The 18,320-nt window shown below is 40.5% G+C and overlaps 4 protein-coding genes across 4 annotated transcripts; 2 read left to right on the top strand and 2 right to left on the bottom strand.

Moving 5' to 3' along the window:
- Nucleotides 1-1,763: 1,763 nt before the first annotated feature.
- Nucleotides 1,764-5,497, bottom strand: LOC101293710. The gene is made up of 3 exons (XM_004287346.1): nt 5,287-5,497; nt 3,063-3,360; nt 1,764-2,673 (listed from the first exon to the last, which is right to left on the bottom strand). The coding sequence occupies exons 1-3, from the start codon at nt 5,486-5,488 to the stop codon at nt 2,070-2,072; spliced, it is 1,104 nt and encodes a 367-aa protein (XP_004287394.1). The 5' UTR covers nt 5,489-5,497; the 3' UTR covers nt 1,764-2,069.
- Nucleotides 5,498-6,016: 519 nt separating this feature from the next.
- On the bottom strand, nt 6,017-8,971 carry LOC101293421. Its single transcript, XM_004287345.1, has 4 exons — nt 8,561-8,971; nt 8,358-8,463; nt 7,064-7,196; nt 6,017-6,516 (listed from the first exon to the last, which is right to left on the bottom strand). Exons 1-4 carry the CDS (start codon nt 8,680-8,682, stop codon nt 6,263-6,265), a joined length of 615 nt encoding a protein of 204 aa, XP_004287393.1. The 5' UTR covers nt 8,683-8,971; the 3' UTR covers nt 6,017-6,262.
- Nucleotides 8,972-11,370: 2,399 nt separating this feature from the next.
- Nucleotides 11,371-16,332, top strand: LOC101293125 (probable plastidic glucose transporter 2-like). The gene is made up of 14 exons (XM_004287344.1): nt 11,371-11,506; nt 11,972-12,102; nt 12,415-12,526; nt 12,659-12,726; nt 12,839-12,971; nt 13,350-13,449; nt 13,531-13,643; nt 13,721-13,814; nt 14,240-14,393; nt 14,531-14,674; nt 14,758-14,831; nt 15,197-15,285; nt 15,432-15,546; nt 15,726-16,332. The coding sequence occupies exons 2-14, from the start codon at nt 11,979-11,981 to the stop codon at nt 15,906-15,908; spliced, it is 1,503 nt and encodes a 500-aa protein (XP_004287392.1). The 5' UTR covers nt 11,371-11,506; nt 11,972-11,978; the 3' UTR covers nt 15,909-16,332.
- A 306-nt stretch (nt 16,333-16,638) lies between these two features.
- On the top strand, nt 16,639-18,045 carry LOC101306279 (omega-hydroxypalmitate O-feruloyl transferase-like). The gene has a single exon (XM_004288783.1). It carries the CDS (start codon nt 16,639-16,641, stop codon nt 18,043-18,045), a length of 1,407 nt encoding a protein of 468 aa, XP_004288831.1.
- The last annotated feature ends 275 nt before the right edge of the window (nt 18,046-18,320 follow it).

Raw genomic sequence — 18,320 nt, 5'->3', positions numbered from 1 at the left:
TTTTCGCCCAAAAAAAAAATCCCCCGAATTTCTCTAAAAACTCAAATCCCACTGATTACTGCCGCAATTCGCCGAATTCAGATCCGGATAGCGATCAAAAGATTCCACCTTTCCCAAATTGCGCCGCGGCGCAGCTCGAAACCCGCGGCGGAGCTCGTCCGGCAGTGGCCGCAATCGAAACGGCGCCGAATTGTGAAAAAAACAGAGTGGTGGGGGAGTTGGAGAAAAATCTAGGGTTTGAAATGTGGGGATTGGAGAAAAGAGAGAGGCTTTGGGAAGATTCGAGAGAGAAGAGAGAGCGAAGGCGCCTCTTTTTTAGTTGTGTGGCTTCTTCTTCTTCTTCTTCTTCTTCTTCCTCGTCTTCCTCCTCCCTCTCTCTTCCAGGCTTTTGAATTTCAATTTTGGGAATATTGGACGGTGGATGAGGGGTTGGGGGTGATCTGACGGTGGAGGGGAGGGTGGGTATAGACGGTGGGTATTCATAAGGAGTGTGGGTATGGTACGGATTGACCGTCGGATTAGAGTACTTTTTTGTGTAATTACAGAAACTCGGAGAGAATTTTTCACCTAACCAACTTTATGCGAATAAACCGAATTATTACTGTCGTCTCAAACGAAAAAAAAAACTGCATTGTTACTGCGGTAATTAATTGTTACCTAAATTCGAACTCATGATCTACACTGTGTTTGCAAATGATAAGTCGGCGATAACTTGTCTATTATACAATTTTGTGCACATTGTCTTATTCTCATGACATGATTTTTTTTGTCTTCAGCTTACATTACATGCTTAAATAAGTGAAACATACGAGTGCGGATGTAGATATAAGTGTTACTATTTCACAACAACTTAATGTGATGCTAAATATATTTGTCTTTTCATAGTACTTTTTAGTTCATGTTTGATTTGAAACACCAAACATTAGGGAATTATTATGAAAAGTGAGTTTGAGGGTATGTAAACCTACAAAATATTGTAGTGCTGATAGGTAGCCTCATCTAAACTTTTTGTGGTTAAAATTCAAAACTCGGATGTTTTTAACTTTTATACCCACCATTCTTCTTTCAAGAACCCAATTAACCGATTAAGGGTTAGTTCGATATTGCTGTGACTTTAAAAAAAAAATTAGTTGTTGTACTGTGAAAATAATCAGCTGTGAATTAAAACAGTTTTGTGTTTGGTAAATATTAGTTTTAAAAGTGCTGCCAAGATAAAATTTATTAATCTTTAGTGTTTTTAGTGACAGTTGCTTTTAAAAATAATATTCAGATTGTTTCTAAAAGTTGCTGCCAGTGACCTGTAATTTAAAAAAAAAACTGATTTTCTTTCATTTACTAAACACTATAAAATCTAAAAGTTTGGATAGAATCTGATTTTTTTAAAAGTAAAACCGTATCAAATTAGATCAAAGTTTAAGCTAGTTATGTAACCCAAAAAACAAAAAAAGGCTCAGTCAAACGGTCAAGTGTACATGCAGAGAGTGAAGTTGGCACAAAAAGGGCCCACAATGTCCGACCTCGACGTTGACAATTCCGGTGGTAAGGCCAAGTTTACGTGCCTGCGAACTTGTACGAAGGTTGTCATCAAACAAAAAAAATACACGTTTACGTTTCAAACTTCCCAACCTTTGTTCCACACTCGGCCACTCGTTCTTAGACAGCACCAGAGAAATCTCCCAATCCACCAAAAACACAAAACATGGTCTTGTCCGAATTCCAACAGCAAACAGCAAACAGCAAACTCAACTTATGTAGATAGAAATGCAAACAATTCTTAGGACTATTCATGACTGTCCAAGTATTCATTTCCAGAAGCACTCATACGTAAGAAATTGACACAAAAGTGAGAATAGTGCTGAATACTCCATATCGACAACATCAACCGCAGAGCATCGAGTCACAAGAGAGCTTGTAAGCGGTTTAGAGTCGGTGAATAAGTAGAACAGAATACTAAAACTAATACCAAGCCATGCGCAACCTCTCTCACTCTGTCAAGACAAAATTACAGACATAGAAATTGAGCTGGTGAAGACAAAATTACAACTGCAAAACGTGTCCCAGGCACACTTTTAGTATGCACCTCCAATTCGGTCTCGCCCCATGCCACGACGATCGTCTCGTCCCCGATCCATGTACATAGGCCGGTTAAAGTCCTTTGGTGGCAGCCCACCCCTTAACGGTGAACGGCTTCTCTGTCTAGCATCATGTGCCCATCGGCCACGGTAAGGAGGAAGTGGTGGTGGTGGTGAAGGGGGAGACAGTGGTCGCCTTTCAAATGCTTTCCTTTCAAAGAAACTATCCCTCCCGCGATCTCTATTTCCCCTATCCATAGGTATTGGCCTGTCAAACTTGGTTCTTCCTCTATGGTTGTCTGAGTAATCCAACCAATCTCTTCGCATTTGGTGGTCAGGGAACCTGTCTTCGTGCCTTGGAGGTGGCAGCCCAGCACCAAACTCTCTAGGGCCATCTCTAGCCCAGCCACGAGGAGGAGACCTATAGCCATTCAAGTGTCTTCCATGGGGAGGATCAATTGGAGGACCAGGGAAGCGTCTTGGTGGAGAAATTGGAGGCGGAGGGCCAGGGTATCCCCTCCGAGGACTTCCCCGAGGTCCATCACGGAACTTGTGGCAGCTGTTACACTGGTCCCGCCTTGCAAAGTTCAAGTTGCCACATCTGCACGTGGTTGATTACATGCATTAACTCGAGGGAAACTTAAAAGCAAACTCAAGCGGCCAGAATAAGAAAACAAAAGTATTAGAACAGCAACCTCTTCCTTAAAGGGTTTAGCTTGTAGCTACTAAAATACAAAATCATTTGCTCACACAGATATGGTTACTAGAAAGCTTATTAATGTAAGGAACAGTATTCAACTAGGGTACAGCTTAGTTGCATAAATCTAACTCTTCAAAACTTGTGACAAGATTTTGTAAGTCTCCACATGTGCATATCTCTATTGGCAAGGGATCACTGAATCATAAAAACCTCAAAGATAACTTCAGAAAAACCTCAGAGATAAACGGAAAGGAAAAGAACCAAAAGAAAAACAAGGGTAAGTCACTTACAAAGGATCAGAGCAAATCCAGTCTCCTTCCCTTGGGCGCACATTTGGATTGTTCCTACTCCCTTCACCTCTAAATGTCCAAGGACCAACCCGTGGCCCATCTAGACCTCTACCAAATGGTCTGCCAGCACCCCTTCCTCCTCGAGCATAAGGTGAGTTGTCTCGATATCGACCAGGATCCCGTGCACTACCAAACCCACGCCTGCGTTGTGGACCACCTGAATGACCGTACTCAGGACTGTAGTTATCTGTATCCCTACGACGTACAGGAGAAGCAGAACCAGCACGTATTTTATATCCTGGAATAAGGTAGCGAATGCTAGATGAGAACAACCAAATTACACAGAGAAACAGATAATGGGAGTAGAATATATTTGTAGTAGCCAGGGGTTTAGGAGTTGCAAGGACTGTTGCCATCATTCAGGGCCTCTCTTGTGTGCAGGTAAAAGAAACATATTATAAGAGTGGAAGACAGTAACAAGTTCAAATCCTTTCCCCCAAACAACTGACGCATATTACCATTAAAACACAGCAATAAGCAAGTCAACCTCACAGTCCACATCACACAGGGTAGAAGGCACCATTGAGACGATATAATTACAGTGAATTCATATATTTCCAAAAACCAAATCCAATCTACCATATGAGCCACTACAAGCCATATCCAATAACCACATCTATTTAACCCACAGAATTGGAAAAACCCAGAATCATTCTAACAGAGCAACCACAGCTCTATGCACCATCCATGGTCAGAAGGAGGAAAACTTTAACCATATCTGAAGCCTACAATTGGAAGATGCATATGCACCTATCTGATACTCAGCACAGAGTACAATAATCCAAAAGTGAATTCGGCCCAAGACCCACAGTTGACATTTGCCAGCATGAAGTAGCAGCGAAACCAATTTTTACATGCCCACGTGAAAAGAACTGCTAGAAAATAATACCACAGAGCTTCAACACTCCACATAATTCAGTTTACCCACTCCTGGATTGAATGTTGTAAATCAGACCAACTTGGCTTCTTTTTTTTTTTTTTCTGTTTCTTATGAAATTCAACTCTGAACCCCCAGATTTTACTAAGAAGCGAAACCATTCATACCTCTACTGTTCAGAATGGTTATGCATTAAAATTCCTGGGGGAAAACTGACAAAACTTCCCCAAAACCTAGTGGACATGCTAAACAAACTTCCCCAAGGTGACCGAGTCAACACCCAATAAACTCATACTAGTTACTCTATCCAACTCGCCAATCAGAATGGAAGAATAAAAAAAAAAACGAAAAATGAGATCCATACAAACAACCTCCCAACCCCAAATTAACGAACTAGAGAAGCTCCATATTCCTTATTGCCACTCACATCCAAACAAAGATATCTCAGGACCACTTAACCAAACTGAATTTCCCATCATCTTGCAGTTTTCCTAAAATTTCATCTTCCCGTAGCATCCCCGAGTAGACCAGCCTTAATCTTAATTTGAATGAACCAACATTAATCACATATCCCTCTCTAACTTCCAATCTTGATAGGCAGCAAACAAAACTCTTGCTGCATGTGAACCAGACACTATATTCATCAATCCCTTAAACTGATGAAAACCGAAGGAAAATTACACCCAAAACACCGCAACCATAGGCAACACAACAGAATGAGGCCCAGACACCTACTTTCATCGATGCAGCAACCCACAATTTTTGCAGACATCATGTCCAATTCCCATCACTGATATCTCCCACAAACAAAAAACACCCAGAATATGAATCTATAATCCCCCAAGACCATGATCCACGATTGCACTCACACCAACATGCTTTCCCTCAAGATTCAAGTTCTTGCAGGCAACATTCAGAGCTGTAAGACACAACAGCAGAATTTATTCACAGTTTGACTCTGCATAAGTGGTCAATCATAGACCTACACGTTTCGACATGCAGCCTTTAAGCAAAACGTTCTAAAAACCTAATTTTTATCACTAGCACGATTTCAGAATCATTAATCAAAAATCCTAATCAGTTCAACACACGATTTCGATTGTTCAAAGCTAGCCTCACATATAAATCAAATCAGATTCTAAATACACAAAAATTATATAGATCTAGTGCATATATAATTCCAGGAAAATAATATATAATCGCAACTTTTCCAAACCAAAGCATTTCAAACAAGATAAAAGCTCTATACAGAAATCGAAACGAAGCGATTTGAACAGAGACACGAACCAGGGTTATCGGCGTAACGATCAGGACGAGTGTACTGATGTGGAGGAGGAGGCTCGTGGCGGACCTCGCCGTGATCGTAATCGCTTCCGCGGCGACCAGAGCCGCCGCCTCCGCCGCTGTCGCTGGTGGAAGGACGCACGACGAGACTGCTGAGAAGAGGCTGATGGTGCGGTGGACTTTGCTCCTCGTTTCTCGAGACCATTGTTTCCGTTGTGGCGATGAGCTGCCGAGCTGGTTGCGAGTAATGTAGAGCCGTAACAGCGCGTTTGAAGTGAAATTACAAAAGAGGGCGACAGTTTTTAGTGGGGCGCCATGTTGTTGTTGGACTTATAACAGGGGTATTTTGGGGTATTACAATAGCAACGTGTGTGTTTATTAAGCTCATAATATCTCGAGGGTTGACTATAGATAGGTGAAAAACTGAAAATTAAACATGCGTTTCATAGGTTAGTCGATCCTAAGAGACTGAGTAAGCTCGTATGATAACACGTCTCACGCGAATTTCAAAAGGAAAAAGTGAAATTTAAATATGCGTTCCATGGGTTAGTCGATCGTAAAAGACTGGGTAAGCTCATATGATAACACTTCTCACACGAACTTCGAAAAGAAATCGGGTTAAAATTCCTGAACCGGAACGTGGTGGCTAACGGCAACGTTAAGAAGTCCGGAGACGTCAGCGGGGCCTCAGGAAGATTAACAGTGAATGTTAGTATATAGTATAAATATGCTTAACAATGCAAAACTGAAACGATTTCATTCAAAAGTCTTGTACAGAAAACTTTAGTATACAGTCGAAAGCATGATCTTAATTCGATCAAATGCCACTTCCACCTGCTCACAAATTGTTCAAAGTTAAACCCGAACGAAATCCAAATGAAAGTTCTGGTCAGCTGAAATCATGTACTTCATATATCTCCAAAGCAAGGACACATGGTAGATCCAAAAACTCCAAAGAACTGGATAAGGGTAAGAGTAGCTAGCGCCTCTTCGAGCCTTTTTCCTTTCCCTTCCTCTTATCTCTTTTCTTTTGCATCTTTGGCCCTGATTTGCGTTTTCCAACTTTTTTGAAAGGTTTCTTTTTGGTAACAGGAACATTGTTCTTTTTATTAGCTCCAACTGTTTCTGGCACTACAGCCTCTGTCTTCTTAACTGGATGGATTTCCTCTTCTTGAGAGATCTCGCTTGTTGTCACTGTGACTTTTATGTCACCATTGTCATAAGTTGTTGTACCTTCGAACACATGAAATAGGTCAACTCCAATGCATATTGAGTGTAAAATGAAGCATCAAAATCCACATCTATCCATGTAAAACCAGAAAGGCAGATACATTTAAGTTAATGTCACACATGCAAAATGCCATTGGTATGACTCCTATATTATATTTGTTTACACTAGAGCATTTCGAGGGAATTAATTTTTTCATCTTTCCCAACTATGGAAAGAAATCTATTACTTTACTGATGTTGTATATAAAAGCAAACACAACCCATATCTAGCTACTATATGATCAGATATTCTGTGCAGTAACACGGATGTGATTAAAGTGCATTTCAATTCGTTTACATGATCTACTATAATAACTATATGATCAGATATTCTGTGCAGTCCCAATGTCTATATTATTACTGTGATCTACTATCCCAGAAGCCAACAACCAAAAAACTAATACTTTAGTGAGAGTTTAGTAGCACCAGAGTAACAAAGATAGTCGGCCATGAGCTTCAAGTACTGACACAATAAAGAGGTGTGCATGCAATACAGAGTTTTCAAAAATACCAGAAATCAGTGCATCTGGCTCACTTTCTTCATCTTCCTCCTGGCTCGCATCTCCCTCATCATTCTCATCAGCTTCTCCCTCAGCAGCAGGGGGAGCTCCACCAAAGAGAGCCAATTCCTTTTCTAGTCTCCTCTGCAACGAAAAGTTTCCAATCAGATATATACATAAATCACACACAGAAGAACACACAAAAAAAATACAAGAACATTGAGATAATATGATCTTTCAAGGTTAAAAATGTCAAACTAATAAAAGTTGGCTAATGAAGATCAATGGCTGACCAGAAGATCATGAAAACTCTGTGTTGGAGTGAGAGAAGTGGACAAGGTCATGTGGCCGGTGATAAATCAAATAAGATTACAGAAGAAGAGGCCTATGAGAAGTTGAGGGAGATAATGTTGAAACTTCGTGTTGGTGGAGGTTATTGCCGGAGGTTGGGAGTGTTTAGCATGATATAGAAGCGGAGGACAAAGAAGATTCAGTGGTCATGCACAGTGAAAAACTTGCAGTAGCTTTTGGATTGGCAAGATTGCCTGAGCGAAGGATGATAAGGATCGTGAAGAATTTGCGGGTTTGTAGAGACTGTCATACAGTGATGAAGCTGATATCTAAGGCGGAGATAGTGGCGGGAGATAGAAGCCGTTTTCACTCCTTCAAAGATGGCTCTTGTTCATGCAACGACTACTGGTGACTTGGGCTAACAAATTACTTGAATTAGTATAGCTTCTGTAAGTCAAGAGAGCACAGAAGTCATAGCAGGAATATACTGGTCCTCAAATCCAAGAGAAGAAAGAATACCAACAATTTGGCCAATTGGGTTAAATGTCATATTGTCATTGATCCAAAAAAATCGAAGGAAGTAGTTGAATCTCCCGATAGAATGAGCAAAACTCACTTCTAAATCAAAAGGGAGCAAACTTCAAGTTTCTTGCTTTTACATTTTACCATTGCCAGTTCATTATTCATCAAATCCAAAGTTCTCATAGCCCAAAGACATGATATGGAAAAGTCAACAAACTATGAGCTTTTGGTTTGACTGATAATGCTGGAACTATTGCCAGAAGTTTAATCTTCTTCACTATCACCCTATCATACTAACAGTTACATAACACCTAGATAAGCAAAGTTCACATTCTAATAGCTTCTGTTGTTAAAAAACAAGCACAAATCAACAAAGTTCATCAAAGCACCAATCTTTTAGCTTAAACACTAACCCTATTAACAAAAACGTCAAGAACAAAACCCCAACACATTAACAAGGCCGCCATTCAATAATTCAATAAAATTATTAACCTTTTTGCGGAGCTCAAGAAGCTTACGCCTGAGAGCCTCCCCTTGCTTCTTCTCAGCCTCCTTTCTTCTCTTCTTCTTCCTCTTGTGAAACCCAGACACAAAGTCACTTCACAAACCAAAACCCAAATCAAAATCCAAACCTCCAAAACCCAATTCACCAAAACCATAAAGGAAGCAAATTTCAGGGTCTAGTATGAAGGTACCTGAGACTTTTCTCGTTGAAGGTGACGGCGACGGCCTTGTTCTTAAGAGCCCTCTTGTTGACGTAACGGCCACGCGGAGCTGCCGCCGGAATCGCCACGTCTTCAGCCTTCTCTGCTGCCATTGCGGCTGAGAGAGCTCCTCAAGTAGTTGCGCGCGTTTTATATTTCTGCCGAGAGGATGCTAAAACCATCATGAAAAATCTGAATTGCCCCCACATATCAGATTATTTACGGATACGTATCCGGACGCGTATCGGGCCTTATAAAGCCGTATTTTTTTGTTTCCGGCCGCGTGTAGCCGGTGTCTTGTAAAATAATAATATGTTCTCTGATACAGCGGGATACCCCGGGAAACAACCTGATACGTGTTCGATATGGCAGGATACGTATCCAGATATGTAAGGGCAATTCAAATTTTTCATCTCAAGAAAAAAAAAATAGTCTAAATCTTATTTGATTCGCTTGGATTAAACCGATTTGAACAATCAACGAAGAAAAACGAATGAGGATATACACATACGGAATCATGTACCCTAGCCTCCATGCTCCTTCTCGTTTCCAACCTCTCCATTTTTCCCCCCAAACCCTAGCCACCATGGCCTAGGCATCCAACCATGGCTTTCAATGCCGATACCAAGGTGCTCATCGCCGATTCCAAGGCGCTTGTTGCCAATTTCAGGGCGTTCATTGTCGATACCACACCCTTTTTCCTCAGCCTCTGTTCATACAGCGACACTGAGTGAAAGCTTTTTGGCCACCGAATCTGTCGATGGCAGCTTGTTGGCCACTGAATTTGAAGAGGGCTGCAAAATGGAGGCTTTTTGACCACCATATTTGTTGAAAGCGACAACCAAAGATCTGGTTTCTACCGGAGAAGGAACTTGTCGAGCTCTCACAGAGTTCGTTTTGATGATGACGCCGGTGAGATCAAGAGCGCCGGTGATGAAGCAAAGTTTTGGCAGGAAACGATGTGTCTCTACCAGTGAAAGGCGAAAAGCTGAAACAAGGAAGATGGTGATCCCTAGGTAGCCTCCGAATTCCATAGCTGCGACAAAGATCTACGAGATTCCTAGTCGGGTTTGGGTTTGGGCTCGGGTCCTTAGGCCTGGGTCCAGGCTCAAATTCAAGAAATTTATGCCTAACACTCCGCTAAAGCCCTGACCCAAATGGCAAAATCGAAGTGGAAAATATTTATGTTTGGAGTCCGGACTAGTATGTACGTGTGCGTTCGGGCTCTATCTTATTTACATACTTTTGTTAATATTAATTATAATCTTAACCATTCAAAAGTTGAATTAACTAATAAATAACACATCTGTAAAAAATCAATGTAAAAACTCAACCGATTGCATTAAACAAATGAACAGTTTTGGTGAAAGTTAACAGTCTCATGATTAGTCGTTAATTTGTTTTATTCATTCAACTGAGCAAATGATTTTTTTTTACGTTGATTTTTTGCATATATGATATTTATTAGTTAAGTCAACTTTAGAACGGTTAAGATTATGATTGACATTGACAAAAAGTATATAAATAATAGAGAGTCTGTACGCATACGTACATACTAGTCCGGATACAAGTATCTTCCAATCAAAGTCTAAGAAGTGTTAGTGCATTGATATTTTGGCTGATTGTACGAGCTAACTGCAGCTAGATGAATACATAGGGCTTGAAGTACCGCAATTTAGCGTATTTGCTATGGTCTTATGTCTCTCTGGTATTTTGTGTGTAACTAATTTTATCCTCTGCTAAGCTCACAAATAAGTAGCTAATATAATAACACTATTTTGATTATTGTGGTCATTGTAATCTCGTCGTTCTTGCTTTTAATTATATATATGATGATTATTTTCAAAAAAAGAGAGAAGAAAAACGAATGAGATAGAGAGAATCAGACACGAACCAGGGTTATCGGTGTAATGAGAGCCGCCGCTTGTGGAGGGGCGCACGACGAGGCTGATGGTGCGGTGGGGCTTTGCTCCTTCAGTTTGGCTGTGACTACTGAATGGCTGAAAAGAAGTAAAAGATGTTGTCGAACGGAAGTAAAAATTTCGAGGAGTGTAGGAACAAATTTTCACTACATTTCCATGTACAGCTTGTCGCTGCCATGCACGGAGTTCACTAATCATTACACACGTTAAACCGCCAAGGGTTCGGGGCCCACCTTTAGTCCCGCCATAACGCCTGCAATTCCTGCAAATACAGGGACTAAAAAACAAAACTAATATACTACATGTCGCCGAGCTCAGTACACGCGTTAAACTTTTAACGGTTGTGGACCCACCTCCGGCCCTACCATCACGCCTTTCTAGCAAATTAAGCAAACTTCAGGGATTAAAATGCAAAGAGAAGATTAATTAGTCTTGGTAGAACAGCCCACGTGTTCTTTACGTCACAGCGACTAACCACCAACAATTCAACACCTGGATGTAAAACTAGTTTCGTCTGTAATCAGATTCACTCCAATCCTCTGCACTTCAACACCTGGCACAATGTGAACCATTGAATATGTGAAATGACAATAGAGCCCCGACTAGCCACCAAACCTGCGGTGACGTCGCTCGTCTTTAGAAACATAATGGACCGCACTGGATCCACTATTAATTAATTTTATTTATCGCAGGTATATATTTGTCTCTGGAGAAAGAAAAAAAAAAAAGGAGAAAAGTATAGTACTGTGTTTGCTTTCTCCATAATTAACAGAGAAACTTCGTCTCTCTCTTTCACTGGTCATTTTCATCACCATAACCACCGCACCGGACCTTCAATTCTACGCGGCCAACTTCATTTTCGCCTTCGCGAAGTTCGGTGGAGCTCAGAGACGTGAAGAACTTGGAGACTGTGAGTGCGAGACTCACCGACTTCAAATTTCTCACGAGGCTTCCGATTGTTCACCGCTCTTGTTTCAGATCCATTGGATGATCGCAACGTAGATAAGGTATTGAGGTTCGTATACGTTTCTGTGAATTTTGATTTCGGTTGAATCGCAGCTTCGAGGTTTACGTTTCGTTTGGATTGATCAGTTTTGATTCGGTAAGCTCAGTGCGGTTTAGTTTGAATCTGAGTTTTTTTTTTCTTGGTTAGAATTCGTGTATGTGCTTGTTTTGTAATGAAAATTTTGTATTGATGATCAAGCTTCGAATCAAATCAGTGATCTCTGTTCTTCAGTTAGCAGTTTCAATTTGTGAATGGTTAAGAAAAATTTCGATTAGAGGCGTCACCTTTGTTAGTGTGATTAAAACATCCGAACTGATAAATGCATTAGAAATGGTCTATATACCGGTTGATAATTTAATCGCTAAAAAACACTTTAAATGCTGTACAAAACTGCATTTTGTTTTTATCTGCAGTCAATTGTGCACGGAAGTTTCATTCTAGTTTCCTCTGATTTGTGAAAATGGCTGGTTGCAGCTTGGTTATGTGGGTCCGCCAACGTGAAGCATACTCGATGTACAAGCGGTTGTCATCGAGAGATTATTTGAATGCAGCTGATATGGAATCAAAAGAGTTTGATGATACTTTAGACATGGAAGACAACTCAGGTAATACTATTTATGGATCATCTGTATGTGTTATTTCACTATTTGTAGCGATGGTCCAATTTTGTTGTACTTATATGAAGTCAAGACTGTTGTACCATGGTTAGAGTCCTTCCATCTGTTAAAGTATTTTTCTGCCTTTTTGATAAAAATAAGGTTTCCACATTTGCAACTGATCATCTGAGATGAGTGAGAAAATGAAAAGGGGATAACATGAGTGGAGTATACTTAAGTTATCTAGATCAAGAATATGGTTGAGGGACTTAAAATGTGTATAATTCAGTGATAATATCTTAGTTCTGGTTTGCATCTTAGCTCTTTTGCAGAAAAGTATGGTTCCAGAAGTTTCAGACCCCTCATGGAAGCTTTCCTTACCCCATGTACTAGTGGCAACTATATCTTCATTCTTGTTCGGGTACCATCTCGGGTTAGTGCTGACACTTCCTTTCCTCTCCAACCCTCCTCTCTCTCTATCTCTATCTCTCTCTCTCTCTCATATTACGTTTATGTTGAAGCAATGAAGTAATAACACCGTGCTTTTGGATCTTTCTTTGGACAGAGTAGTCAATGAACCACTTGAAAGCATTTCTGCAGATCTTGGTTTCAAGGGTAACGCATTGGCTGAAGGTGACATGAAGTGAATATTGCTTCCTCTGTTTGTAATGTGTTCCTATCTAAATTCGGATTGTACATCATGCTATTTATTCTCATGGGTTTTATAATTTGTTCTGAAATGAAGGTCTGGTGGTGAGTACATGCTTGGGAGGTGCCTTTCTCGGATCATTATTTAGTGGATGGATAGCTGATGGAGTTGGACGTCGTAGGGCTTTTCAACTGTGTGCATTGCCCATGATTATTGGTGCTGTTATCAGGTGTGATATGGATACTCTGAATATCACTTATCTCACAATCCTTATCATTCTAATTAAGAACTACAAGGAGCTTTATTTTGCTAGATTGGTCTATCTTCATATAATGTAACTTTTGGTCTAGAAGTTAGATTCCTGGTATCTCCTGTGAGTCTCTTTTCGTATACGCTAATGATTTTGTGAATCCTCATTCGCCTGCTATTCTGTTACTAAGTTGGCCTTTACTTCCCCGAAGTATGGTCTGTTGGTAATCGTGTTTGCTTGCATTTATACTCTACTATTAGTTAAACTTCTCCACAAATCTTGTGTGCACCAATCTGCATGTTTTCAAATGATATAAGTTGAAAGATTTGTGGCTAAAGTTTCTACCTGTATTATCAGTGCAACATCCAAAACTCTTGCTGGTATGCTTATAGGAAGGTTGTTTGTTGGGACTGGTATGGGTCTGGGCCCTCCTGTTGCTTCTCTTTACGTAACTGAGGTAATCAGCATAAGCTTTTCTTAGTTTCTATTGCACCATGTGTGTCTTTTCCTATTTAATGTTTCCTCATTGTCTGAGCAGGTTTCTCCTTCTTTTGTGAGGGGTACATATGGTAGTTTCATCCAGATTGCAACATGCCTTGGACTTATGGGGGCTCTTCTTGTTGGAATCCCTGTGAAAGAAATTGCGGGCTGGTAAAAACATGATAAGCTTCACTACATCTCTACTTCAAATTACCTTTTCAAATTAACTATCTTAATTTATGTGTCAGGTGGCGTGTTTGCTTTTGGTTATCTACAATTCCAGCAGCAATACTTGCTCTAGCCATGGTATTCTGTACGGAGAGTCCACATTGGCTACATAAGGTCTCCTCTATACACCATTAACTCTTGTTGCTCGGATAATCTAAGTCCTTTGGAAACTCATATTCATATCGTACCAATAATCATACGACAAACCATTTCTGGATATTTTTGTTTGATTCTATATTGTCCTTTTCTTGAACCTCTTGAGCACTAGTTAGAACAAATTAATGGTGTTGACTTGAAAAAAAAAAAAAAAGAAGAAGAAAAAACTCGTCTCTTTGGATCATAAGCATTATGTTCTGTTGCTTTGTGGGAAACAGATGTAGAGTATAGCCTGATGTTCTGTGTCAATTGTTTGAAACAAACTTTCTGAGGGTTGTTACCATCATTACGGTTTAGGAATTTGACAAGCGTCTAAATTTTGAACTGTTACAGTTTTGAACTTTACTGAATACAAATCTGAACTGTGTCTATCATGTTTATAGCAAGGAAGAACTTACGAGGCAGAAGCTGCATTTGAGAAACTCCTTGGTGGATCACATGTCAAAACGGCAATGGTACAATTAGCCAAGTTGGACAGCGGAGATGAGACAGATGCTGTAAGCCTTTCAGAGTTGTTCTATGGCCGCCATTTCAGAGGTAGATATAATACTTTCTGGCATTTCCTATAGTTTTGCTTATAGTTGGGCCATCCAACGATGGTGTATTCCTTCTCTCTTTCTTGTGATCTTTCTGCTTTCCAGAAGTTCTCTGTTATTTACATGTTCCTTTTGCAGTTGTTTTTATTGGGTCAACCCTGTTTGCTTTACAACAGCTATCTGGTATAAATGCCGTCTTTTATTTCTCCTCAACTGTATTCAAAAGTGCCGGAGTACCATCAGGCCTTGCAAATGCCTTCATAGGAATTGCAAATTTATCAGGTAACTCTGATTTTCAGTAGCATACTCCTGTCTATTGTATTGCATGCTTGTCTCTTGACTGGATGGACTCTTAAAATTTGCAGGGTCTGTTGTCGCAATGACATTGATGGATAAAGTAGGAAGGAAGGTGCTACTGTTAGGGAGCTTCTTTGGCATGGTAAAATATCATACCATAATTGGTTGAAGCTGAACTGCTATATAGATTAGACTGAAAAATTTCTTTAAAATCACACTAATGGGAAAGAAGCTGAAAAAAATGGGCTTCAATGCTGCCTGCAATATAAAGAGTCATGTAATCATCTGACAGAGCGCTTGGGAAACTAAATAATCTTGTATTATGTTTTACTGTAATATTAGCTTTTTAAATTTACCTCAATATCATCATTATCATGTACGACTTAACTGCTATTTTGACTAGAAAAAAAAAAAAATAATATATATATATTCTGTGTTGCTTTCGAACAAAAATATATATGGCTTATGTTCTTGCTGGTCTTTTTGTAATACATTTTATCCTCTCAGGCAATGGCAATGGCTGTTCAAGTCGTTGCAGCGAGTTCTTATTCATCAGGACCTGGGTCACTGTACCTATCTGTTGGTGGAATGCTGATGTGAGTATTAATATCTTGAATTTTAATCTTATGCTAAATGCTAGATGACATGTACATGACTAATTTACGAGATAAGTTGGGAATTTAAAACTCAATTAGTACTTTCTGGAGAAGCAATCTAAAGTTATGTATAACTATATGTGCAGGTTTGTTTTAACATTTGCCCTAGGAGCAGGTCCAGTTCCAGGTCTCCTTTTACCAGAAATATTTCCTGGCCGCATCAGGGCAAAAGCAATGGCTGTCTGTATGTCAGTGCATTGGGTAACTATCTTTCTCCTTTCTGAATAGTCTTCATCTTCTTTTTACATGGCTGTTACTTTGGAAGGCTTATTGTTGCGGTGACTGGACCATCGTAGCACCATGTCAATATGCTGCTTCAGCAGACAATCAGTTTTTTGATTTGGTATATGATCTAAAGATATCGTGATTGGTGTTTTCAGGTGATAAATTTCTTCGTGGGTTTGCTCTTCTTGCAACTACTTGAAAAACTTGGCCCACAGCTTCTCTATTCTATGTTTGGTACCGTTTGCATGATGGCCGTGGTTTTTGTGAAACGAAATGTGGTGGAAACTAAAGGAAAATCGCTCCAAGAAATTGAGATAGCGCTCCTTCCACAAGAATAGAGGTGCCTTTCAATGTTAGAAAAGTGTCTCGCTGCTGGAAGTGGAAGCACATTGGGTCTTAAATGAACCAGAAATGGTAGGCAGTTCGGAATAGAGCGCTTAACGGGAATGGACAAGAAAAATTCAAGCCAGCAAGTTTATTTAAGATTCTCGTCGGGCAAATATTTTGGTGGACTTCTAAATTTTATGCAGGTATGTCACACAGTCATGTAATAGTATATATCCATGCGTTAGCTCGTAAGTATGTGACAGAGGCTTTGGGTGCCATGAATATGTAATTATGTAACTTTTAAACTTCCAATTCACTAAGAAATATGTATGATAAAGTCGGGGTTTAAACCCTTTGAGCCATTTTATGGGTACATCACCAAACAGACAATTCCATTCATGTAGAACTAAAAGTTATAAGCAGGATTACAATACATCGCTGAAGCAACTTGGGTTTTGGTTGATAGACTTTTGACGAATATCACTTCATGCGTTCTCCATTCGCGTTTTTCTTTTGCATGCTGTAATTGTCCAAGAAGAGAAGAGATTCTCATGCCGACTAATTCAATCCAGACTAAATATTCTTTTTGGATCATGAATGGTATCACTACCAACTGTACCATACCTGCAACTTTAAAATCCTCATCTATTTAGCCCAATCTTTGCATGTCGAAGACAAAAGTTACCTTCTACAAATGCAACTACTCTGCCTTCATGGCTTGTACCTCCAGCAATACCTCTCATGGCTCCCCCGTGGGTTCAAGAGCTCCATTTTCCCCACCTGCACATCCCCATCACTATCGATCAAATGACCCCGGTGAAGCCCTCGGGGCCTATTCCGGCAGCTCTTGGCCAAACTCTTTACCTTTCGAACCTTGATGACATGGTCGGAGCTCGTGTTTTCACTCCAACTGTGTATTTCTACTCATCACATTGCCAAAGACCTGTTATGAAAACACTACATGATGCTCTTGCAAGTGTGTTAGTTCCTTACTACCCTTTATCGGGTAGGCTAAGGGAGGCCAGAAATGGAAAACTAGAAGTGTTTTTCGGGGAAGAACAGGGAGCACTGTTGGTGGAGGCACACTCTGAACTGGCCCTTGCTGATCTAGGAGACCTCAAAGTCCCAAACCCAGCATGGACACCACTGATCTTTCGGTTCCCAAATGAAGAACCATACAAAGTCCTTGACATGCCATTGGTGATAGCTCAAGTCACTAATTTCAGCTGCGGTGGGTTTAGCATTGGCTTGAGAATCTGCCATTGCATATGTGATGGTCTTGGTGCTATGCAATTCCTCAGCTCATGGGCTGCAACAGCAAGAGCAGGCACATTGATCAATAACCCCGAGCCATGTTGGGACAGAGAGTTTTTCAAACCTCGCAACCCACCACTAGTGCAATTCCCACACATTGAGTTCATGAGAATCGAAGATGGCTCAAGCCTCACAATGAGTCTATGGCAAACCAAACCTGTTCAAAAGTGCTACCGGGTGAGCCGCGAGTTTCAAACCTTGCTGAAAACTCTGGCTCAACCCAAAGATAACATGTCTAACGTTGCATGCAGCGCTTTCGATGCCATGGCTGCTCATGTGTGGAGGTCATGGGTGAAAGCACTTGATGTTAAACCACTGAACTATGAGCTTAGGCTAACCTTCTCTGCCAATGCCCGCAGTAAGCTCAAAAATCCGCCTCTAAAAGAAGGGTTTTATGGCAATGCAGTGTGTCTAGCTTGTGTCACAAGCACTGTGACAAAGCTAGTTCATGGGAGGCTCTCCGAGATCACTCACTTGGTTCGCGAAGCCCGGCTAGGTATCTCCGAAGAGTACTTGAGATCAACGGTGGACTATGTTGAAGTAGACAGACCAAAAAAGCTGGAATTCGGAGGCAAATTGACCATAACTCAATGGACTAGATTTGCAATGTATGATTCTGCTGATTTTGGATGGGGGAGGCCTATATATGCTGGTCCAATAGATCTCACTCCTACACCACAAGTCTGTGTCTTTCTGCCGGAAGCTGAGGCTGATCATTCTAGTGGGACAATGCTCGTTTGCATTTGCTTGCCTGAATCTGCCACTCACAACTTCACACAACTGTTATCTCTTACACAATCCGGTGATCCAAATCATGTTGAAACTATTAAGTAGAAGTTGAAAACTGGTTGATCACTACGTACTGAAAACAGAAGTGATCGCAGTGTTAAGTATAGATCCTTGAATTCTTCAATAATAAATTTCATGTTATTTGTACTAGGGTTCGGATTATACATGTGCTGCTTAGCTAGCTCTAAATGAACGCAATGACATTTCCTATTGTAGATAAGGGGCTACAAGACATAAACACTGCTTAATAAGCTACATCCCCGTTAGAATGCGAAACCAGTCGGGTAGTGATTTGTTCTGGTTGCACTAAAGTCGAATAT

The sequence above is a fragment of the Fragaria vesca genome, linkage group LG1 (assembly GCF_000184155.1).
Source record: "Fragaria vesca subsp. vesca linkage group LG1, FraVesHawaii_1.0, whole genome shotgun sequence".
Lineage (NCBI taxonomy): Eukaryota > Viridiplantae > Streptophyta > Magnoliopsida > Rosales > Rosaceae > Fragaria > Fragaria vesca.
This window is presented reverse-complemented; position numbering and strand designations above follow the sequence as displayed.